The sequence below is a fragment of the Musca autumnalis genome, unplaced genomic scaffold, assembly GCF_047663935.1.
Source record: "Musca autumnalis isolate F117 unplaced genomic scaffold, ASM4766393v1 scaffold_1, whole genome shotgun sequence".
NCBI lineage: Eukaryota > Metazoa > Arthropoda > Insecta > Diptera > Muscidae > Musca > Musca autumnalis.
The window spans coordinates 42,702,098-42,728,337 of record NW_027411644.1 but is presented as its reverse complement, the minus strand read 5'-3'; the positions used below and the strand labels follow the sequence as shown (position 1 = coordinate 42,728,337).

The following is a 26,240-nucleotide window of genomic DNA, read 5'->3' as shown; positions in this document are numbered from 1 at the left end:
AATAATTTTTATTGACGTAGGGGATAAGAGATACCAAGGAACGTTCCTGACCGGCTTTAACATGGCAAAGTCCAGGATTTATCTTGGTCCCTCTCTCATCTCAAGTGGACACCGACCTCCTCGTGGTGTCACCTGGGGAGCTGCCTTTAACACCCGTTAAAGGTAGTGAGCTTAAATGTATCGCGCGTTCACCCATAAGAACGTTAAAAACTTGGGTTTGGGCGCCGGGTTAGTAAACCTCCCCTAGAAAAAAGCAGCCTACTATGAAAAAACGAAAGAAAAGAAAAACAAATCCCTCTAAAATTGACGACCCCCCGCAAACGTTTTAAGGACCACGATCTGCAGTTTACGCATTGGCAGATGTACTTGAAAAGTACAAGGCCGACATTACTGCAGTACAGGAAATACGATGGAATGGGAAAGGCGTCACAACAACATGAGCATGAGTTTGGATGCGGATTTGTAGTTGGTCGGAGGTTAAAACATCTGGTCACCGGCTTCACCCCAGTGAATGAAAGACTCTCTGCAATTCGATTAAAAGCAAAATTCGTCAACATCAGCTTAATTTGCGCTCATGCTCCCACTGAAGACAAGGACGAACAGACCAAAGATATATTTTCCGAGATAGCCGCAGCATATTCCACTCAACTAGCCCAATTGCTTAATCAAAGCACTCCTCATCCCGATTACAACACTCCATGCAAACAGCCGCAAAATCCACACTTGGATACCAAAGACCTCAACCAAGGAATCCATGGTATGATCAGTAGTGCGATTCTCTTACACATTTTTTTGAGTTACCGACAAAAATCGGTAACATTCAAACGCTAAACTATGAATGAAAAGCTCATGTAAAAAACACTCTTGCTATCGGTATGACTTTACGACTGCTTTTTATTCGTCGCTAACTTACCGAAAAACATCGGTAATTACCGAAATTATAAGCATTTTAATTTTACCGACAATTGTCGGTAACTCAAAAAATGAGTTAGAGAATCGCACTACAGGAGTGTCGTGCTGCTACCGAAGAGAAAATGCGGCATATAGGGCTACTTTACAATCCGTAGCAACGCGTAGCGCACGAGAGAGATATCGGGAGAAAAGGAGAGTGTAGAAACGTCTTTTTCGCAGGAAAAAGAGAGAGGTGGAAAAGCGGGAGTGTGAAAAAATCGAGATGTACAGGAACCAGAATGAAGTAAGACTGTATGCTCTAACTATAGGGGCATAAGTCTTCTCCCGATTGCCTACAAGATCGTGTCAGGGATATTGTGCGAACGACTAAAGCCTATGGTCAATGAGATAAATGGGCCATAGTAATGCGGCTTTAGACCTGGCAAGTCCACCATTGACCAGATATTTACCCTGCGGCAAATCCTGGAGAAGACCCAAGGGATGCAGATCGATTATAAAGCAGCCTTCGACAGCCCACTACGTTCAAAGGTATTCCAGGCCATGTCTGAATTGACTTTAACTGACACCAGATCTTCAGTTAAAATAGGAAAGAACCTCTCCGAAGAGTTTTGTACCAAAAGAGGTTTTAGGCAAGGAGACAGCCTTTCGTGTGATCTTTTCCACATCCTGCTGGAAAAGGTTATACGAGAGGCAAACGTCAAAAGAAGTGGCACTATCTGTACCAACAGCCACATGTTACATGCTTATCCTGATGATATAGACATCATGGGACGATCAGTAAAAGAAGTAACCGATACCTTTATGAAGGTCGAAGGAGAATCTGCTAAAGTGGGTCTGGCGGTAAACGACGAGAAGACCAAGTTGATGGTGTTGACGCGCAATGCGTCCATTGAGTTCGGATCAACTGTTGAAGTTGGTTCCTATAATTTTGAGGTAGTAAAAGACTTTGTATACCTAGGCACCGCTGTAAACACAACAAACGACATCAGTTGTGAAATAAAAAGAAGAATTGTATTGGCCAACGGATGCTACTTTGGCTTAAGTAAGCACTTCAAAATCAAAGCCACAACTCGTCAAACAAAAATAACGCTTTACAAAACACTGATACTAAACGTGCTGATGTATGGTTCGGAAGCCTGGGTACTTGCGCAAGCAGATAAGACAGCGCTTGGCGTGTTTGAGAGAAAAATTCTTCGAAAGAGCTACGGACCAATCTGCGTTACCGGTATATCTGGTATACAAAGACATAAATATTGTTAAACGTATCGAGATACAGCGATTGTGTTGGCTAGGCCATAAAATAAAAATGAGCGATAATGAACCCGTTAAAAAGGCGAATAAATTCGAGCCACATGGCGGTGCACGCAGAATTGGCAGGCCAAAGAACAGATGGCGCAAAAAAGTGGATGAAGAGATGACAAGGCGCGGTATTCCAGAAAGCGAAGCACTAAACCAAGAGAATTTGAGATCTTTCCTTGGTTCGGTCTATGGAACAAATGTTCTGTAATGGGCCAGCTAAGTAAGTAAGTAACAATATTCGTAGAGCAAAATATGTATTGTGAAGATATTGTTAGAATCCTTATGTAGTATTGTGATCCCAACAATCGTTTTTGTCAATTTCAACATTTGACTTTGTTAAATCCAAAAATAGTTTCTGTTAACTAAACAATATTATTCTCTTTTCTTCGACAATTTTATTCTCTTCTCTCGGTATTCGATGCTGTGGAGAAAAAAAAACACATTTTGGTGAGTTTTCCTTGGTTGTATGACAAGATGATTTATCTTTGTTTGTCTTTTTGTGTATGTACACCAACAATGTGATTCTTGTTTTTTTTTTTATTTGTTTCTTCTATGGGTTTTGATCGTTGAGTTTATACCTGCACAATCTGAGAAGTGTTTTTGGGAGGAAGCCTCTGTCGTAATTTGTGTTTTCTTCTTTTCATGTTTGTTATGGCTATTTATTATTCCTTGTGTTGTGAAGGTGCTTCGATTAGCGCATTGGAGTAGCTCTGTTTGTCTTTGGTGTCAGTTAAAGCAGCAAACCCTGTAATGTGTTCATCAATGTTCGTAATATTAAACGTGACATTTATATCAATGTTATGTGAAAAGTGTATATGAGAATTATATACAATTATAATGAAAAATTTCAGTAACAGGTTTTCTGGGCTGACAATAATTTTTGTAAAAAATTCTAGATTATGATAGTTCCTTAACAATTAACAATATCGATGAATTGTTAATGATTCTTACAATATTGCGGAATTTCTCTGTTTTATATGTTTGGAGCAAAATATGGTATATTTTGATTTGCAATTAAAACGCTTGAACAAAACAAATAAATTGCTGGAACAAAAAATGATATTGTTGTTCCAACAAATGCGAAAAATATTTTTTCTGCGTGTGGTCGGCCTGTTTTTATTTCTATTTATATTCCCTTCCTGTCTGTTAAAATCACCCAATTCAATTTGCATATCTCAGCTCTGCTAATTTGTTGCTTTGTCACTGATTTTTTTGTGTTGCATTCAACCAAACACTGAAAAAGAAAAACGAAAAGAACAAAGAGATAAAAAAACCTGTTTGCATTTCACATTGTTTTATTCACTTCTTGTCGCCTCTCTCTCTCATATTTGACTGTTTAAAATGACATGCATGGGAATTGAAGTGTCACATCCAGCAAATGTTCATAATAATTTAGTTATGAGAGTTCAGAGGCTATAGAATAGATGTTTTGACAGAATACCCGGAAACAAAAGCCAAGTGCAAGAGCAACGAATGACAAAAAAAAAAACAATTTCTAAAAGCAAAAATTTGTTTAGAGAATTTATGGCAATTTTATATGACTAAGGGGACTACTTAAACGGACATTGATGTAAAGCATCGACAAAAGCAAACACTGTAAGGTACTAAACCTTTGTGTAAAATTTATGGCTATGCGTAGATATTGAGTTAATGGTATTTGTAGCTTGTAAATATATGAGATTTTTTTTAGATTGGCAAAACATTTTTGCTTTTTTTCCAAGTAAATGTGAACTCGGGGATTCATTATTTTCCATTAAAGCATTAAGACATTTTTGAGGAACATAATTTTTGGTGGAAAAGGGTTTACGGTGATACAATATTTACAAGTCTATTTGACATATATCATATGTTTATTATGGTAAAAGGTGGAATAAGTTCGACCTTGGCGAACTTAGGAAATTTTCTCTTCTTATACCCTCAATCATAGTATAGAGGGTATATTAAGTTTGTTGTTGCGTTTGTAACACATTGAAATAATAATTTCCGACCCAATAAAGTATATCTATTTTTGATCAGCATAAAATTCTGAATTGATCTAGCCATGTCCGTGTATCTGTATTTCCGTCTGCTGTATCGTTAATATAGGTAAATTTTTTTGGTAGAGCCCTTATATTACGGCACATCCGAAATTTAGGTATTTTGAGGATTTTATCTACAATTTTTAAGGGGACTAGCAAGTAAGTTGCCATTTAAGATTCCCTGTGGTCAAAAAAACTTCTTCACTAAAAATTATAAACTTAGGTCCATGTTTTGATATAGTCCCCATATAAAGGTACCTCCCGATTTTTGCTATTTTGAAGATTTTAGCTACTTTTTTGACCGAACCTCCTGTAGTTATACCCTACACCACTATGTGGGGAGGGTATTATAAGATAGTTTTGGCTGGTGATGAAGGTCCCGGAGGGGAAGAAGCCTATTGATTTTGGTGATGGTCGGATTATATTCAGGGGTCGGAATGGGCAAAAAACTTATTTGGAAGAAAAGTCAACGTTTCATTTCAAAGCAAATATCTCCGCATCTGTAAGGGGTACATCAAAAGCAAAACCTGCTAATGAAAGTAGAGAATATCTTCTTTACAACGATGTATAGTAGGTTGTCGTAGTTTTTAGCGGATCGAAGTAACCAAAATTATGTATTTGGTTTCCCGATGGTCAAAAAATTTCTCCACCCAAAAACTGTGGGTAGTAGCAGAAAGAAAAGTAATTATTCCATATAAGTAGAGAATATATCATGATGGAGAATATAAAAAGTTCGACTCGGCCGAACACAACTCTTTTTATGCCCTCAGCATTTATGGTAACGAGGGTATATACACTTTCATACGGGGAAAATGTGTCTCGTCGAAATAATGGTTTAAGACCCCAAGTATGTTTGACGTAAATGTGTTTCAGACAGTTCAAAGTTCACAATTTGTTGCTATATCGGTTCACTCCTTCGGGTTAGTTTAGGTTAGGTTAGGTTGAACAGAGGGGGGCAAGTGGCGACATGTCCAATGGACATACACTTAAGCCAGAATAGGCCTGTTGTGCGCTTTAGACTAATTGAAGAGAGGGTCGTGTTTGGTCTGTGCCCTTAACAAAATCCCTTAACTGTTTAACAGCATTTACCGATATCTGATTAGGTCCCGGTATAGTGTCGGTCCCTAAAGACTGGGACCTGATATTTGGGAAAGCTGGGCATTGGCAAAGAAAGTGTTCCAACGTTTCGTCGTCCTCTCCGCATGCCCTGCATATGCTGTTATCTGCGCATTTAATCTTATGCAGATGAGCTTGTAGGCCCAAGTGACCAGTAAGGATACCTGTTAGCCTACTAATGTCTGCCTTACCTAATAATAGTAAGTTTTTAGTTTTATCCTCGTTTGGGTCCGCCCAGAGAATCTTAGTGGTGTTCCCTATCTCCTCTCTATTCCATAGGGATGTATTTTGATGGTATGTTACGTGGTCCTTTTCGATCCACTCGTCTGTCGCCTTCAGCCTTATGGCTGCGACGGCAGCTTCATACCTTATCTGAATTTCTATTGGGTGTACGTATAGAATAGTTTCTAGTGCCCTCGTTGGTGTTGTCCTCATAGCACCACTTACTCCTAGGCAGCACATTCTTCGGACTTATTGTAAAATTTTTATATTACATTTTTTATCCATCGCTGTCCACCAGACTACTGACGCGTATGTTAGGATGGGTCTAACTACGCGTTTGTATAGCCAGTGTGTCATCTTTGGATTGAGACCCCATTTAGAGCCTATGGCCCTTCTACAGGTTGACCAACATCTGTGTGCTATGTTGGCTCGTTCTTGGATATGATCCTTCCATTTAAGTTTCCTATCCAGGATTACTCCCAGATATTTGACCTTATTGGAAATCTTAATAGTCTTGTTAAGGCAAACAGGTTCCTCGATGTGACCCAGTTTTTTTTTCTAGTGAAAAGACATATTTCTGTTTTTTCCGGATTTACGTTTAGATCTCTTGGTCTAGCCAAGTTATATGCAAGTTTTAGGGCCGATTCGGTTGACCAACATAACAAATTAGGGTTCTTTCCCCTCAGAAGTATTATAACGTCGTCTGCATAACAGACTGGTTCAAATCCCTCTTTGGTTAAAATCCTCAGTAGGCTATTTATGGTAGTAACCCACAGGAGAGGTGACAAAATCCCCACTTGTGGCGTTCCCTGACCAACTTTATCCCGTTTCGTTACGTCGTGTAGCAAGCAACTTAGCCATCTATTCCTTAGCATATTGCTTACCCAGTTCCTTAGGGTCCGGTCCACATAAAATTATCTAAGGATTGGATAAGGGTTTCAGTGCTGACGTTATTGAAAGCACCCTCGATGTCAATGCATACTGCCAGTGTATACATCTTCTTGTCGAAGGTGTTTTCGATGTGGTGTACTACCTCATGTAAAGCGGTTTCCACTGATCGGCCTTTAACGTATGCATGTTGTTTACATTTAAGAATATCGTTTGGGATCTTGCTCTTAATCATGGTATCGACTATAAGTTCCATGGTTTTGAGTAAGAAAGAAGTTAGACTTATCGGGCGATAAGACTTAGGAATTGCGTAGCTAGCCTTTCCAGGTTTGGGGATAAACACTACCCTCGCATCCTGCCAGGCTTTAGGGGTATACGCAAATTTTAAGCATGCGTTGAAGATTCCAGCTAATTTGGACGAAATATAGTCCACCTCCTTTTGGAGTAAGGCCGGAAGACCTGGTCTGGTCCCGCTGCTTTTAAAGATTTGAAACTGTTGATGGCATCTTTAACCATTGTTTCATCAATGTATGGTGCTTCGTCCGTAACATTTTCCCCATCTGTCGATATTCCTACATTTGCCGTAGTGCTCGGCGGGAAATGCGTATTCATCAAAAGTCCCAGCGTGTCCTCGATTGTTTCCATTTTATTTCCTATATCATTCACCATAATCTCGGTTTGTGTATGGGTTTTCGATAGAAACTTTTTTATTTTTTGTAAAGCCTTCGGACCTTTTTTGTTACGAATTTCACCTGTCATCCAGGGTTTTTCCTAGGAAGATTTGCTCTCTCGAAGGGGACAACTTTCTTCGAATGACTTTTCTAAGAACTCCGTTATAAAGTTGACATTTCTGTCTATATCTTCCGTGCTTAGGCATTCATAGCTATCGTGCCCTAGCCTTTCTTTTATTAGTTTTCCAAATTTTATCCAGTTGGTTTTGGATTTATTTCGGAAACTTATAGGTTTCGGCGGTGGCCGAGTAAGTTCAAATCTTATATACCGATGATCTGAGAAGGAGTGCTTTTCGAAACCCTCCAATTGCGCACATCGTTTATAAGATTTTCGGAACATATTGTTATATGTAATACCTCTTCCCTAATCTTGTTAACAAAGGTGGGTGTATTCCCTGTGTTAAGTGTTATTAGGTCGTTAGAATTCAAGTAATCTAAAAGGGCTTGGCCCCTTTTGTTATTATTAGTACTTCCCCACGTGACGTGGTGTGAGTTAGCGTCGCTACCTATTAGTACTTCGTTACTTGTTTGTTTTGCTTCCCTCACCTGCCGCTGCAGCTCCGACGTAGGTGGTAGTGTCGGTGAATCATACGGCAGATATACTGACGCCAGGTATATGTTGCCATTACCCTGCTTCAGTACAGTTGCGTCCGATGTTGACAACTCTGGGGAGAAAAGAAAACTTAAGTTTTTGTGGCATATTATAGAGGTTCTCGGGCGAGACCCTGTATTAGCATCAGAAAGTTCGTAATTTTTATGGTTTAGTCCAGAGACCTTGTTCTGAATAGTCCATGGTTCCTGGATCAAACCGATGTGTACTTTACCTGTGTTAATTTGCTCCATCAGTGCCATGGTTGCCGTCTCGCTCCGATGGAGGTTTATCTGGATGACTCCGATCATTGGTCCTCCAGTAAACGGGATTCTTGGGAAGCGCTGATTTCAATGTCGGCTCCCTGTAAGTTGTTGCTTGGAGGTGAAGCCTCCTCGCTGTTATTTTTGGCTTCCTCGTTTACGCCGATGCTCGCCTTTCCCGTTTTGAAGCAGACAGCGTTTGAAACGTAGTAGGCCATGTCCTTTGCCTTTGTCAGATGGACATGGAGAGTTGGTCAATTACGACCACAAGGAGAGTACCATCTTCATGCTCCTCCCTGCGGAAGGCCTCCCATCTCTTCACATCCAATGTCCTGTTCTGACGACCAAAGACTCGAACTTGCTGCCCCAACCTCGGACAAAAACGGATGCCTTAGTAAGTTGAGGAATTTGGTTTTTCCTCACCAGCTTGAGTTCGGGTACCTCCCACACAAAACTTCGGAATAGTGCAGTTTAAGTCCTCCTCTCGAATCCTTTTGATTTTTGTTGTAGCAACTTGTATTCGATTTCCCCATTACGACGGTGCAAGTTTTTTCAGGGGCAAGTCCATACTTCCTGAGAAAATGACCTGAAAGCTGTAAAAACTCGCTATGGCACCACGTGTTGTGGATGAAGCGCGCGGTAACTCTCTAACGGATAAACCGATTTAAAATATGGAAATCGTAATATTTTGCCCAAAGTTAAATCAATTTTTAATATGGGCCTTATCGGTCCACTCCTTTGGGTACCTCCCCCATAGTAGTTCAAAATTTTCGGTAACTATCAAAGGCAGTAACCGCTTTGGTCCGTACTTTGAACATCGTAAAATTTTCACGAGGCATAGATCAGGTTAGAATATTGACTATATATGTATGTCAACTCCTCCGGATACCGCTCACACCAAATTTCGGAAAATTCGGAATTTCTCGAATCGTTTTGATTTTTCTTGCAACAGGTTGCACTCAAGGTCCCTTTTACGATGGTAAAAGTTTTTTCAGTGGCAAGTCCATACTTCACGAGGAAATGACCCGAATACTGTACAAAAAACGCCTACGGCCAGCATGTGTAGCGGTTGGTGCGCACGACAACTCCCGAACCGAATACTGTGTTGATCCACACTTTGCATATCGTAATATTTCTTAGAATATTAGATGAAATTCGAAGAAGTTCGACAATATTCGCTGAAATGGTATGCGCAATATCCCATAAACGGAGCAACCCATTTGGTCCAAACTTTGGATCTCGAAATATTTGGTCCAAACTTAGTTTATGTTGAAAAGTGGGCCCTATCGGTCCATTCCTTAGGGTATCATCCACATAAATGATCAACAACTTTGTTTAAGAGCGATTAAGGGTCTGTGCAAAAATACTATGGAAATTTTTACCGAAGGTTCTACTAGTAGCCCTGTTTACAGCGCTATGATGTTTTCGGTGAGCAAGTCCATGTTTCCTGATATAATGTTCCTATCGAGAGGAATGACTCCCAAAATAAGACACACTTCAAAAATGGACTATGTCGGTTTATTCTTTTAGGCACCTGCCCCACAAAACTTTTGAGATTTTAACCTAATCCATGTTTTTGTCTGCAGGTTCATACGCCCAATCGGAAGACTCCCTAAGAACATACGTTTTTTGGGAAAAATATGTTTCAATTCACATAGACTGAGGGTATACCTCTGTCGGCAAAGCCAACTGATACTTTTGTACTTGTTTTTTACTTGTTTTTTCTAGGTTTAATTTTTGTCTCTGCCCTCCACAAAGCTCCCACTTCTTCTCACAGTATTCTTGTTCACAACTTTTATTGCGTTATGTTATGCCTTCCCATGCCATGACGATTGCGTTGAAATATTTTAAAACTTTTATGTTTTTTGTTTTTATTTCCAATAATATTTATATTATTTGAATAGTTTGTTTTATTTTCCCCCTTTTCAATATTTTTATTTAGTTCTTTTTATCCTACTCCTCCGCAATATTGGTACGTTGTTGATCATTTATTGTTGGTGTTGATTTTATTTGAAAGTGTAGTCTGGAATCGATTGTAGTTCCGACATTTTATATTTAGCTCCACGTTTATATTTTTTAATGGTATTTTGGTCTTTATTTATACAAATTATTACAGTTCTCCAAAAGCTTCCCTGGAAAACACACACAATAGCGTTGGAATATTCTACACCAAAGCCATTGTAACCATTGTTCCAAATTAATGCCATCATAGTAGTACTGAAAAAAACAAACCACCAACACCACCAGCATCATCATCATCACCGCCAGTCAACAATAACGATGATGACGATGGCCACGGATACCACCGCATTTTTCTTGGTTACTGTTGCTGGTGCTCGCTCTACTGCTGATGAAGCTAAGGGTAAGTGGTGTTGATATTGCTACCGAATAAACAATGAAAAAATCACCAACAACAACAACAACAACTCTACACAATAACCGGCATCATGCATGGAATAGAGGCAAATAAAATCCATTTCCATTTCCGTTTGTTATTTGCTTGTTATTCTGGTCCAGCGCTTTGTTATAACAAATTTTTTGCTGGCTACCATTCCCAGGGTTTCCTTTACTTTATTTGTGTAAAATATTGAAGCAAAAGCGTGAATATATTATAAAAAAGTTATGATTTTGTTGATGGTCTTTTTGGAAAAACAAATATACAGAGATGTAGTCTGGGGAAAATATATTTTAAGCTTTTTTCTTTAATCAATTAATAAAATTTATTTTAATAATAATTTTTGACCTAAGGAACAAAATAATAATATTTTTTTTTGGAATTTGAAATTTTCTGTATTGTGTTATCCCCTCGATTGTTTGCTACGCCTGTGACCTACGTTTTCATATAGCTTAAAATCGATATAAAAAATTTTATTAGTTCTTATTTTTATTTTGTTTCTGTTGCTTTTTTGTATTATTTCGTTTGTTTTATTAGTTTATTTTAAATTTTAAAATGTTTTTATTTGCACATAATCTCCTTTAGTATTTGTTGTTGTTTTAATTCTATACTATTTGTTTGTTATTGAGGATTTTTGTTTCGTTATTATTTTATATTTTATATTTTAGAGCTTAAAATCACGACTGATACACAAGGACTTTTCAAATGTGTTTGTTCAACAGATGAAATGTTTCGCATATCAATAAAATGACGGAATTGTTTAAAAGAAGTTTTAAAATAATAAAAAAATGGCATTAAGTGATGTCGTATACCAAATTCCATAAAACGCAGAAAAATAAATTTAAATTATATAATTAATGAAAATACTATTAAAAGCCAAATTGAGTTTTAGTGTTTTATTTTCGCGTACTATATCGAATGTTTTCAGCCGAAATTTAACACAATTTTCCAATGTCTTGTGAGATCATTGAATTTATAACTACGAATTTATTCGTACTACAACACCACCATTTGTGATCCGAACTGTCAAATTACAGCTAGATTTGTCAAAAAATGTAGCTTTTATCTTGAAATACATAACATCGGAAGGTACCGTTATATGGGGGCCATACTTTAAAATTACCCTATGTTGACAATTTTTGGTGGAAAAGGAACCTCAGAAACCTAAAATGTTAAATTACAGTTAGTTTGGTTAATAAATGTAGCTAAAATTCTAAAAAAATACCAAACATCGTGATGTACCTTTATATGGGGCTATACCAAAACATGGAGCTTTGTTTCAAATTTTTGGTGGAGAAATTGTGTAACCACTGGGAACCTCAAATGAATGACGTTTGAGACGAAAGATACCAAGCAACGGCCTTGACTGGCTTTAACATGGCAAAGCCAAGGACTCATCTTGGTCCCTATTTCATATCAAGTGGACACTGACCTCCCCGTGTCGACACCTGGGAGCTGCCTTCAAAACTTGCTAGTGAGCTGACATGTGCCGCGCGTTCACCCATAAAAACCTCAACGTCTTGAGTTGCGGTAATACCCTTTCTCTCGGACCAACAGTGGAAGTTGGTTCATATAATTATGAGGCAATGAAAGACTTTATCTACCTCGCTACCGCCATAAACACAACAAAAAACATCAGTTGTCGTCAAACAAAAACAAGTAACGAAAGGATCAAAGTCGGGCGGGGCTGACTATATAATATCCTATACCAACCACCACCATTTCAATATAATTTGACGAAACTTTTTCTATATCAAATTGCGTTACATTTTCCAAATTTCCTCAAAATTTCTGTTCAATATTGTGTTTCGTGCGTCAAACACATAAAATCGGCTGAACATATTTATGGGAGCTTTATCGTATCTGAACCGCTTTCAAAATAATATGGCGAACTCAATATCAAACTTCATAAAAAATGGACGGAATTTGCGTGTTTGGTGCACCAAATAAATTAAATCTCAACCAATATTACCCAAAACAATAGCGTTCTTCCTATGGCTACCACACCTACCCTTACCAAAATGGGGTGTAGGTCATAATAATGCACAATTTTTAAATAATAATAACTAACAACAATCAAAATTTTTGAGAAATTATTTTTTTCATTTTACAATTTTTAATAATATTTTTTAAATATCAATAATATTCGAAAATATATGTTTAAACAACAAATTTATAAAATATCAAAAGAGATTTCGAAAAAAAAAATTTAAAATTAAAGATTTTGCGAAAATTATTTTTAAAAAATTCCCGATTTTGGAAAAAAATATTTAAAAAAAAATCCACGATTTTGGAAAAACATATTTTTAAAAAAATTCACGATTTTGGAAAAAATGTTTTTAGAAAAATCCACAATTTGGGGAAAAATATTTTTGAGAAAAATATTTTTAAATCCACAATTTTTAAATATGTATATTTTAAAAAATCGAAGATTTAAAAAAAAAATATTTTTAAAATAATCCACGACTTTGGAACAAATATTTTTGAAAAAAATCTACGATTTTTAAAAAAATATTTAAAAAAAGTCCACAATTTTGAAAAAATATTTTTAGAAAAATCCACGATTTTGGAAAAAAGATTACAAAAATTTTTGATTTTTGAATTTTTTTTTTAAAAAATTCACAATTTTGGAAAAAAAATATTTTTAGAAAAATCGACGATTTTGGAAAAAATATTTTTGAAAAATCCACGATTTTGGAAACATTTTATTAAAAAATTCACGGTTGTGGAAAAACATTTGTTTAAAATTCACGATTTTGGAAAAATATATTTTTAAAAAATCCACGATTTTGAAAAAAATTATTTTTAAAAAATCAACGTTTTTGGAAAAAAATGTTTTTAGAAAAATAAAATTTTGGAAAAAATATTTTTAAAAAAATCCACGATATTGGAAAAAAAGTTTTTAGAAAAATAAAATGTTGGAAAAAATATTTTTAAAAAATCCACGATTTTGGAAAAATTTTATTAAAAAATTCACGGTTGTGGAAAAACATTTTTTTTTTTAAATTCACGATTTTGGAAAAATATATTGTTAAAAAATCCACGATTTTGGAAAAAAATATTTTTAAAAAATCCACGATTTTGGAAAAAAATGTTTTTAGAAAAATAAAATTTTGGAAAAAATATTTTTAAAAAATCCACGATTTTGGAAAAAATGTTTTTAGAAAAATTAAATTTTGAAAAAAATATTTTTAAAAAAATCCACGACCTCATCTTGAAAAAGTGTCCGATTTCACTCAGAAATCCCCATATATATTTTAAAAAATCCACGATTTTGGAAAAAGTATTTTTAAAATAATCCACGACTTTGGAAAAAATATTTTTGAAGAAATCCACAATTATGGAAAAAATATTTTTAGAAAAATACACGATTTTGGAAAAAAATTTAATATAATCCATGATTTTTGAAAAAAAAAATTAAAAAATCTAAGATTTTGAAACAATATTTTTTAACAAATCTACGATTTTGGAAAAAAATGTTTTAAAAATCTACGATTTTTGAAAAAATATTTTTTAAAAAATCCTCGATTTTGGAAACAATATTATTTAAAAAATCCACGATTTTGGACAAGATATTTTTTTAAAATCAATGATTTCGGAAAAACAATTCTTTACAAAATCAATTATTTTTGAAAAAAACAATCTTTATAAATCAACGATTTTTGAAAAAAATATTATTAAAAATCCACTTTTTTAAATATTTTTTAAAAATCCACAATTTTTGAAAAAAATGTTCTTTAAAAATGCACGATTATTGAAAAAAATATTTTGCAAAAAAATCCACTGTATTTGAAATAAAAAGTCCACGATTTATTGAAAAATATTCTTTAAAAATTGCAGAATTTTTGAAAAAAAAAATATTCTTTAAAATAATAGCTACCCAGCAAAAAAAATTCTCCCACAATAATGGGTTTTGTAAGGGATTTTTGGCAGCCGTCACTACTTACAAAACCCCCTACTAATCCATTATTTTAACAGGGGCATGTCGCACTGAATAACTAGTTATTCTGTAACCACTAGAATAACTAGTTACTCTATGGCCACAGGAAGTTGAAAAGATAAAAGGATATTTATTTATTTTTAGATCAGTTTGGGTGAAATTTTTATTTTATTTTTTTTATTTCGTTCTTTGCAGGATTTGAACACAGGAACTTCTGCTTTGTAGCCGAACACACTACATACTAGGCCACGCATACGAACATTAAGGGTTGTTTAAACGTTTACATGTGCACCAACTGTTCTTTGTTTTTTTTTTAACAAAAAGTACCCGGCCGGCGGTGAGCGTTGAACCCACAACCCTCTGATTTGTAGTCGGCACAAGCTCTGTGCCACTGTATTTGCAATGAGCAATATAAGTAGTTATTTTTGTTTACACTACTTTGTAATGGGTTACGTAATGACTACCGGATTCGAATTTTGAAATTCGTCCTAGTAAGACAATAATAAATAATTACAACAATAATTTAATTTAAATTAATTTTAAGAACTTTTTTCGAAAATTCCCCATGTTGATATGTCAAATAAATTAAACTAATACTTCATCAAATCTATGAAATCCCAAAGCACAACAAATTCCAACAAACAACAAATTTAAATCAATTACAAGCAAACATTTTAAAAAGTCGTTTACAAAATTATTCGAATAACAACAACTACTACATACAACTGTCAACTGATTACAATTAACAGACACAAGATTGTAATTTAAAACAATTTAGATGTCAGTTGAGATTTAAATTGTGCACATTTGAGGCCCTTAAATCAACAACTACAATTTAATTATGATTCTAAATGAACTTTTAATAGTTTTGAGTTGTTGGTAACTCGTTAAACACACTTTTGTGCATGTAGGTGTGTTCGTGTGCGAATGTGCATTTTACCTTTTAATTTGGTAGGTGTTTGCACGGATGTGTTGTGTGTTTGGTAGAAAACAATCAACATAAATGATAGTGTGCGTGTGTGCATGTGTTGGTGTGCTTGTTTGAAAAACTTCACAATTCTCTGGATGCCAATTGAGGACATTGGTAAATTTTTTTTACAACATGTGTAAATACATTATAGACAACAATTCAAAATAACGCACGCTTATTGATATTTTCAATGGACATTCAAATGGGTTGGAATGATATAAAATTGTTTGAAAATAATATAAAAGAAAGCAATTCTTTAAATGACCATTCTTAGTTTGCATGGGCAAAACTTTGTTAATTTTATTTAATAGTCAACCCCCTCTATTGTATAAAAAATTATAATAATATTGACTGACTACTGCAGTTGAACAATTACAAAATATCTGATATCGCTGTTGTTGATGATGTTCGTATTGTAATTTACATTCTAATCTTTTTTTCTAACATGCACAAATTTACAGCGCTTGTATGTTGATACATACTCACATCTGCAGGTTTCTTTGTAAATCGACCATGTTTCATTGTCTGTTGTGTACTGAGCATTGTTTAAATCTCATGTGCGTGTCAACACCAACAACATTGCTTTTATGGTATCCGTGAGAGTATTTCAATGAATGAGCGAATGAGTGTTTTGTCGATTGTTTAAATTACCAGTCATTAAAAGTTGCACGTCAATTCTTTACACACCGACACACACACACACACTCCCATTCTGTCTAAAATAAATATACATACATACGTGTTTAGCACATTAAACATATGTATTCATTAACTTATGCATACACGAGTACACACGACTCTAATTTCATTGAACATAATGAAATTCAATAAATGATGTTGGCTTGGTTAAGATTGTAATCGATATTGATGTAATGTAAGCTTTCACGCTTTAGATGTGATGACACTCTTAGGTATTACAGGATATATGGTTGTACTTATGTTTGTATGCATATGATGGCATCAATGTGATGTATTAGATATATGGAAAAAGATAAGAATTGAGAAGAATAAATGTAATTGTTGCGAGTAGGGTAAAAGCCCCTATTACCGGCCAGTAGCAATAGTCGGTCATTTTTGTATTTAAATTTAAATAACTAATAATTATTACAACATAATGTTAATATGTAAGCTTAAACCGTTCTGTCAGCTATATTTGTTTACAATTTCATGGAGATATAATAATGTTTTATGCCGCACGCAGAGAAAAAATATGATTGATCCAACAATACTCGAAGAGCAAAATATGTATTGTAAAGATATTGTTAAATTCCAAATGTAGTGTTGTGATTCCAACAATTGGGTTTTGTTAAATCCAAAAATAGTTTTTGTCAACTGGACAATAGTTCTCTCTTTTCTTCGAAATTTTTTTCTCTTCTCTCGCTTTTCGATGCTGTGTTTTGTTTGTATGACATGATGCCTTTATCTTTGTTTTTGTGTGTATGTATACCAACAATGAGACTCTTGTTTTTATTTGTTTCTGTTTTGTTTCATTCTTCTATCTTCATTGTGCTTTGAGGTTTGGTGTTATACCGGAGTTTGTTATGGTGTTTAATTATTCCTTATGTTGTGGTGGGTGCTTGTGGCTTTTTGTTTGTCTTTGTTGTCAGCCAATGCAGCAAACCATGTATTGTGTTCATCAATGATTGCAATATTATACGCGACATTTATATCCAAGTTATGTGAAAAGTGTATATGAGAAGTATATACACTCAAATCAAAAATTTCTGGGCTGGTTTTCTGGGTTGACAATACTTTTTGTAAACAAAATTAGATTATGATAGTTCCTACAATCGGTATTGTTAACGATTTTTACAATATTGCGGAAATTCGGTTGTTGTTTTTTTCTATGTTTGGAACAAAATATGGTATTTTTGGATTTGGATTACAATGTTTGAACAAAACAAATACATTTTTGGAACCAAAACAGATATTTTTATTCCAACAAAAGCGAAAAATATTTTTTCTCTGCGTGCGGAATTTACACTTTTTATTTTCAACAACAGAAAAAAACGTTGGAGAGATTTTTCAATAAAACGCGGTAAAATTTCACATCTTTATTGAAATGGAACTAAAAAATGTTGTAGAGAATTTTCACTGCTACAACATTTTCTTAAGTCCCATTATGAAGGACTTGCGGTTTCAAAAAAAAAAAAATAGCGAAAACCTAAAAAACCGAAAAAAATGTGACCTTTGACCGCGATTTGTTTCAAAATCCCTTGGTTCGTCGAAATAATGAAAATAATATATAGCGTGTCGTAATCATACATACATACATACATACATATGTATATTCCCACTACATGCCCGAAGGAATAAGGGAGATTTTGCAATCATATAAATAAATTCCGCGGAAAACTAGTGCCCAGGGGAAGTGGTGCAGGGTATCGGCCTCGTCCGACTATCAGTCCACTCCTTCCGGTACCTTCCACACAAATGTTCGCAAATGTTCGGAAAATTTGTGCGCACGATAACTCTTGAAGGGAGTAACCGATTTGATCCATACTTTGAATATCGTGAAATTTCTACCAGACTTAGATGAGGTTCTACTCCTTCAGTTACGTCCCACACAAAATTTCGGAAAAGTTCAGTTTAGGAACTGATCTTGAATCGCTTCGATTTTTTGTAGCAACTTTTATTTATTACCCCCCATACGACGGTGCAAAATCCCTATGAAACAGTGTGTAGTGGTTGGAGCGCAAGATATCTCTCAAACGGATCTGCCGATTGGGTCCAAAATATGGCCTACATAATATATTGTCCAAAGTTAGTTTAAGTTCAAATATAAGCCATATCGGTTCACTCCTTCAGATACCTCCCCCATAAAACTTCAATTATGTTCGAAAAAAAATGTGCTTACCTTAATTCTTGAAGGGATTGACCGAATTGGTCCATACTTTACACATCCTAATCTATCTACCAGATATAGACTATATTTATCCACTCCTTCGGGTACCTCACACACAATATTTCGGATAAGTTCACCTTAGGACCTGCTTTCGAATCACTTTGATTCTTGTTGAAGCAACTTCCATTCGCTGCCACAACTACGACGGTAAAAGTTTTTTTTCAGGGGTAAGTCCATACTTCTTGAGAAAACAGCCCGAAAGTTGTAAAATACCACTATGGCACCATATGTAGTGACCAGAGAGCACGATAACTCTCGATCTGATCAAGCGATTTGATCCAAAATTTGTTTACCTTCTAAAATGGTCCATATCTGTCCTCTCTTTAGGATACCTCCCCCACAAAAGTTCAACATTTATGTCTAAGTGCAGTTTAGGGTCTGTTCGAAGATTCTTTGGAAATGTATACTGATGCTGTTCTTGTGGTCCTGTTTACAGCGATATTATGTTTTCCGTGAACAAGGCCATGCTTCATGCCATACTGGTCCAGAAGTTATACGATGACCCACTCAAATGACTAGTGCGCACGATATCTATCGAAAAGATATGACAAAATAAGATTCACGTCCAAAAAAAACCACAAAATTCTAAAAAGACCCTAAATATATTCGATCTGTCCGTAGATGAATGTTTCAATTCACGAAGGCTGAATTGTCGGCAAAGTCGACAGATACTTTTTTACTTGTTTTATTTTCATTTTTTTGTTATTATTTATTTTTTTATTCTTTTAGATTTGGTTAGTGGATTGGGTGACGTAGGGGATGAAAGATACCAAGGAACGGTCCTGACCGGCTTTAACATGGCAAAGTCCAGGATATATCTTGGTACCTCTTTCATCTCAAGTGGACACTGACCTCCCCGTGGTGTCACCTGGGGTAGCTGCCTTTAACACCCGTTAAAGGTAGTGAGCTAAAATGTGCCGCGCGTTCACCCATAAGAACTTTAAAAGCTTGGGTTTGGACGCAGTTTTATTAACCCTCCCCTAGAAAAAGCAGCATACTATGAAAAAACCAAAGGAAAGGAAAACAAATCCCTCAAAAGTTGAAGACCCCCGCAAACGTTTTAAGGGCCATGATCTGCGAATCTGCACCTGGAATGTTCGCACTCTTTATAGAGAAGGCCCAGTTTACGCATTGGCAGGTGTACTTGAAAAGTACAAGGCCGACATTACAGCCATACAGGAAATACAATGGAACGGGAAAGGCGTCCCAACAACACCTAAAGGTGACACACTGTATTATAGCTGCCATGACACAAAGCATGAGATTGGTTGCGGATTTGTAGTTGGTCGGAGGTTAAAATATCTGGTCTCCAGCTTCATCCCAGTGAATGAAAGACTCACTGCAATTCGATTAAAAGCAAAATTCTTCAACATCAGCTTTATTTACGCTCATGCTCCCACTGAAGACAAGAACGAGCTGACCAAAGATATATTTTACGAGCGCTTAGAAGAAACATATGACCGTTGCCCTACCCATGACATTCAAATTATACTAGGCGATTTTAATGCCAAAATTGGAAAGGAGAATATCTTAGGCCCAACATTCGGGAAATTCAGTCTCCACAGTGAAACATCTGACAATGGCATGAGGCTGATAGACTTTGCAGATGCAAAAAACATGGTAGTTAGCAGTACTAGATTTAATCATCTCGATATTCATAAGGGCACCTGGCTGTCGCCAGATCAAAGAAAAAGAAATCAAATTGATCACGTTGTGATAGATGGAAGACATGCATCAAGCGTGTTGGATGTGCGATCGTTCGGAGGTGCAAACATAGACTCGGACCACTACCTTGTTGCAGCAAAGGTACTTACCAGATTAAACGTAGCAAACAAAAATCGAACAGACACAACACGGAAGTTGGACATCGGTAAGCTGCATACACAACTGATAGCCACAGCATATTCCACTCAACTGGCCCAACTGCTTAATCCTCGTACCGATAACATATCAGGACAATGGCAAAACATTGCCCACTCCATGCAAACAGCCGCAAAATCAGTACTTGGATACCAGAGACCTCCACCAAGGAATCCATGGTATGAGTGTCGTGCTGCTACCGAAGAGAAAAATGCGGCATATAGGGCTACTTTACAATCAGTAGCAACGCGTAGCGCACGAGAGAGGTATCGGGAGAAAAGGAGAGAAGAGAAACGTCTTTTCCGCAGAAAAAAGAGAGAGATGGAAAAGCGGCAGTGTGAACAAATCAAGATGTACAGGAGACAGAATGAAGTCCGTAAATTCTACCAAAGAGTGAAACATCAAACTGATGGCTTTGGAACTGGAACATCCTCCTGTAGAGACCAGCAAGGTAATCTGGTAACTGATACAGATTGTGTGCTAAGGCTTTGGAAAGCTCATTTTTCCAAACTGTTGGTATCCAATAGTAGCGAAGTCGACGAAGATACCACAGATCCAATCCCAGAAGATGGTATTGAATGTATACCACCCGGCCAAGATGAGGTAAAGACAGCAATAAACCGGTTGAAGAATAATAAGGCAGCAGGGGCTGATGGCCTACCAGCCGAGCTGTTTAAAACCGGAGGCGACACGCTGATAAGGTGTATGCATCAGCTAGTTAGCTCCATCTGGCAGGAAGAACGCGTACCCGACGATTGGAACCTGCGTATCCTGTGCCCCGTCCACAAGAAGGGATATAAGACTGTAACTCTAACTATAAGGGCATAAGTCTACACCCTATTGCCTACAAGATCGTGTCAGGGATATTGTGCGAACGACTAAAGCCAATGGTCAACGAAATAATTGGACCATACCAATGCGGCTTTAGACCTGGCAAGTCCACCATTGACCAGATATTTACCCTGCGGCAAATCCTAGAGAAGACCCAAGAGATGCAGATCGACACCTACCACCTTTTTGTCGATTATAAAGCAGCCTTCAACAGCCCCCTACGACCAAAGGCATTCCAAGCCATGTCTGAATTTGGAGTCCCCGCAAAGCTCATTCGGCTTTGTAAAATGACTCTAACTGACACAAGATCTTCAGTTAAAATAGGAAAGAACCTCTCCGAAGAGTTTTGTACCAAAAGAGGCTTCAGGCAAGGAGACAGTCTTTCGTGTGATCTTTTTAACATCTTGCTAGAAAAGGTTATACCAGAGGCAAACGTCAAAAGAAGTGGCACAATCTACACCAATAGCCACATATTACTTTCTTATGCTGATGATATAGACATCATGGGGCGATCAGTAAAAGAAGTAACCGATACATTTATGAAGGTCAAAGGCGAATGTGCTAAAGTGGGTCTGGCGGTAAACGGTGAAAAGACCAAGTTGATGACGTCGACGCGCAATGCGTCCATTGAGCTCGGTCCAACTGTGGAAGTTGGTTCCTATAATTTTGAGGTAGTAAAAGACGTCGTCTACCTTCGTAAACACAACAAACGACATCAGTTGTGAAATCAATCGAAGAATTGTATTGGCCAACAGATGCTTTGGTTTAAGTAAGAATTTTAAAAACAAAGCCACATCTGGTCAAACAAAAATAACGCTGTACAAAACACTGATACTACCCGTGCTGATGTATGACTCCGAAGCCTCGGTACTTGCGCCAGCGGACATGGCAGTGCTTGGCGTGTTTAAGAGAAAAATTCTGCGAAAGATCTACGGACCGATCTGCCTTGACCGTGAATATCGACGTCGTATGAACCACGAGCTGTATCTGCTATACAACGACATCAGTATAGATGATCGTATCGAGATGCAGCGATTGCGTTGGCTAGGCCATATAATAAGAATGAGCGATGATGAACCCCCTAAAAAGGCGTATAAATTCGAGCCACTTGGCGGTGCACGCAGAATTGGCAGGCCAAGGAATAGATGGCGCAAACAAGTGGATGAAGATATGAAAAGGCGCGGTATTCCAGAGTGCGAAGCAACAAATAGAGAGAAATGGAGATCTTTTCTTAGTTCGGTCTATGGAAACAATGTTCTATAATGGGCCAGCTAAGTAAGTAAGTATCCCTTTAGATTTTGTTATTTTTCTTTGTTATTATTATAATTATTTTTCAAATGTAACTTCAAATTGTTTTCAAAACTTCTTCTGCGAACAAGCCTAGGGCGTATATCGGAAACCAGAGCCCCAACTAATTTTTGGATGTACCTATTTGCATTAGTTTTAAAGTTTCCCCAACGTTTTTTGTCACAATGTGCCTATAGCCTCAAGGGGTTTACACCAGGATGTATTGTGTTCACCAATGTATGCTTTTTATTATACGGCAAACATAAGAACAGTTGACACTAATCCACTTTCCGAATGAATATTTTACAAAAATTTTGATTTGATGGTATTATTATATTTTCCTCAGACCATCGGAAAAGTGTTAGGAGATGGCAACCCTGTTAGGATAACAAATTCCTCCCAAAATGACTCTAACATGTCCCAAAAAACATATTTAGGTCAAAAGTACAGCTAATTAAAACCGATAACACTACAATCTTTGATGTTATTTTGTTGTTGCTTTTGTTTTGCACTCCCCATTCTCTATGATCAATCAATATTATAGTTATTTTTCCCATATCCCATACATCTACAAAGTACAGAAACAACTTATTATAAGCTCTCTCTACATAACAAAGAACAACTGGGCACGAAATATTTTATTTAAAAAAAATTGTAACGGATCTAAAAATTAAGTTAATGCGAAATCCTGGATATGTTGCTTTTGATATGCGCAACACTGTATATACATATGTATGTATATAAATATTTTCATATAAAAAAAGACATTAACACAATTTAATTTAATTATAATTGTCTCTTTGAGAAAATATTTGTTATAAAAACGTTCACACACTTACCCATATTTAAATAAAATACAGCTGTCACAATATACTGACACAAATGCATTTGTTGCAAATGCATTTTGATGAATGTTTTTACAAAAGTAATTAAATTTCTACGATGACGACGACAATGTTGATGATGCGACTATGATGATATTTTTGTAAATTTGTAGTAGCATTGATGTGACAGCAATCAACACAACGAAGACACACACACACACTCAGGGACACACTAAGTTCAGTGGGATTTATGTGGCTGGAGTAGTTTGTTGACACATTTCACTTTCTATTAAAAGTTATTAGCGGCGTTTATTTTTTTTTGTGCTACACTCTTTTGTCCTTTACAAAGAATATTCTATGCTGATGGATTTAGGACAACAGTACAACATTTCTGGCCATTCCAGGCTAGGATGTAAACGTGATAATATTTTTTGAAATGGTAAAAAGTTCTTGTTGCCCTTCACTGGTATCTCCCCCACGTTGTAGCTATGGCTTTTGTCTCTGAGTTATGTCCCTTCTCTTTTTTTTTTGTAATAGCTTTTATGGGATATGCTTTTAACGAATTGCTTTAGAATTGGTATTGTTGTTGTTGGTTTTTTTCTGTTATTGTTGCTGTTGCCCCTATTAACCTGACGCCGTTTAGTCGTGGCTTTGTAAAAAGTTTGCCATAAAAACTGTTTGTTGTCTTAGTTTTGCTTTTAGTTATTTCTCGTTGTTGTTGTTGCTGTTGTGATATTGTGAAACACTTTTAGGAAATGGCAAAAAATATATTTTTATGATTATATTTTTGTTTCGTTTGTTATTCCTCTTTTGAGAAGTCGTTATAATTTGTTATTGTACAGAGTGGGGTTTCCCGCTTTTGTTTTTGAGCGAATTTTTATTTTAATGTTTCTCGATTTGTTCGTTCGCTTTTTTCAGTTGAGTTTTTATGAGTTTTCACTGCGAGAGGTTGGTTGTCTGGTTAATAATTGTAAGAGTTTTTATGTGGAAGTGTGGGGTAAGCGTGTGTATGTATGCTGTTGATAAGCGGACGGACTTCAATTTGAAGTGTTTTATTTTTATATCTCTTTTAGTGTTTATTGGAAAATATTTGTAATTTGCACCATAATTTTTATTGTTTTTCCGTTTTACTCCTCCGCCTCAAAGGCCCAACTCACTTGATGACGGAATTAGGACCTTAGTGGGTTGGTTGGCTGGCTGGCATGTGGTGGTTTATTGTTTGAAATTTTCACAAATTTTTATGGCTTCCATTTATCATTAAGTAAAAGGATTTGAGAAATGAAATGTCCCTCCTCTGTGCCTTCAACAGCAATCACGTCATTTTGCTCGGTTTCTAATACGAAATTTATTGAGGGGGAAATTAACGGTGGTAACACTTCAAGAACGTTTTTTTCTTTGTTTTAAATTTTATTTTTATTTCCAATGATTGGCCAAGTTTTTGTATCTTTTCTTTGAGTTGTGTGGCCTTAACACTTCATTTGTTTATTTCGTTTGTTTTTCGATTTGAAAAAGTCATAAATTTTGGTATGGCTTTTTATGATTATGACAAGCAGAAATGTCTTTGGTTTCCTTATAGTTGAACACAAATACATACAAATAACAAAAACAATTCAAAGAGTTTTCCTCCAAAGACTTATTAAACAAAAACAAACAACTTGGTTGCACTCACTATAACTTATTTCTTTACAACGGACTTGGTCCGTATTCCAATTTTTGGTTGCTTTGATTTGGTTACGTTTTTTGTTGGTGATTCGTTATTTTGTTGTTGTTGTTGTTGTTACGGTCTTCCGTATTGCAGCACATCCGTTTTAATACTACACTTTTTGTGTTTCTTTTATTTATTGTGTTTACATTTTTCTATAGCCGATGCCAATGTATCTCTCGCTCTCAAAGGACTTGAAAATTTATTGTTATGCTTCATTTGTTTATTGTATGTTTTGTTCCATAAAATTGTTTTCCTTATACACCACCACTATAACCATTGTTGTCTCGCACTGACACACACACACTCGTTTGCTTACTCCGTTTGTGGCTGGCCATTTATTGTTGGTTCGTTCATTGTCCTGTGACTGTGTCCTTCCGAAATCTGTTGTGAAGAAGAGAAATACTGCATGAGTAATGTGGAAAAAAGCAAAGGTACAATGATTTTTATTGTTTAACAAGAAAATATCGATTTTATTCTAAGATTTATTGCTAAGATTTCAAATTGGGGTTATATTTTGTTTGTATTTTTATTTTGTTTCAATAGCTAATTGGAGACATAGAAAAACACATAAATATAGTATGGATGGGTAATTAGGGAAAAGTTAAACGAATTTACGATGTTAAAATTAGTTACACCTCACCAGAGACTTGTTTTTCATGGGATAAGGACTTATGTTCATTCTGAAGTTAAAAAAAAGTAGAAACGCATTGAATTCGGGCTGGTCGAATTTTGTATAATTAATTTTCCCAGTATTATGTGGAGATTTTTTTGGAACACTGAGAACTACAAATGCATAATTTTAACTAATTCGGTCAGCTAGGAACGGGTGGTACCGGGCGGGGGCTATACAACAACGTGGTAAAGAAAAGATTTTAAGCGCTGGGAACCATAAATGCCAAAGGGCATCTAATTTTGCCCTAAAATGTAGATGAAAACTAAAACAAGTAAAAAAGCGTTAAGTTCGGCCGGGCCGAACTTTTCATACCCTCCACCATAAAATATTCTGAACTAAAATGGAATAATTAGTTTTCATTCCTGTCCCCAACTTTAGGTGGGTACGTTAAAATGTCAGATAATGTGCATAAAACGTTTCATTCGGTAGGCCCTTTTTTATGGTGCCTATATCTAACTATGTATGTTGACAATTTGGTGGGCTAGAAATTGGGAGGTACCGTTATATAGGGGTTATAATAAAACATGGACCTATGTTGACAGTTTTTGATGAGAGCCTTTAATGTCAAATAACTCCTAATTCGGTTAAAAATTGTAGCTAGAATCCTCAAAATACCGAAAATCGGTACATAACGTGGGAACTTCAAATGTCATTAACAGCTAGTTCGGAGGTATGTGGGCTATACGAAAATATAAACTTAAATGAACAATTTTTGTTGGCTTTTAAATTTCAAATTAAAGAAAGTTCGTCCAAAAAATAAAGCTAATGTACGGAAAATCGGGAGGTTTGTTTTGGGGCTATACCAAAACATG

General features: G+C 36.0%; 1 protein-coding gene across 1 annotated transcript in view; it reads right to left on the bottom strand.

The window, feature by feature from the left end:
- Positions 1-25,136, bottom strand: part of dpr11 (defective proboscis extension response 11) — a 255,589-nt gene extending 230,453 nt beyond the window's left edge. The window contains exon 1 of the mRNA XM_073973776.1: positions 23,066-25,136. Within this exon, the coding sequence (XP_073829877.1) occupies positions 23,066-23,129 (64 nt within the window). The 5' untranslated portion in view covers positions 23,130-25,136. The remainder of the gene's footprint in view (positions 1-23,065) is intronic.
- Between the last annotated feature and the right edge of the window lie 1,104 nt (positions 25,137-26,240).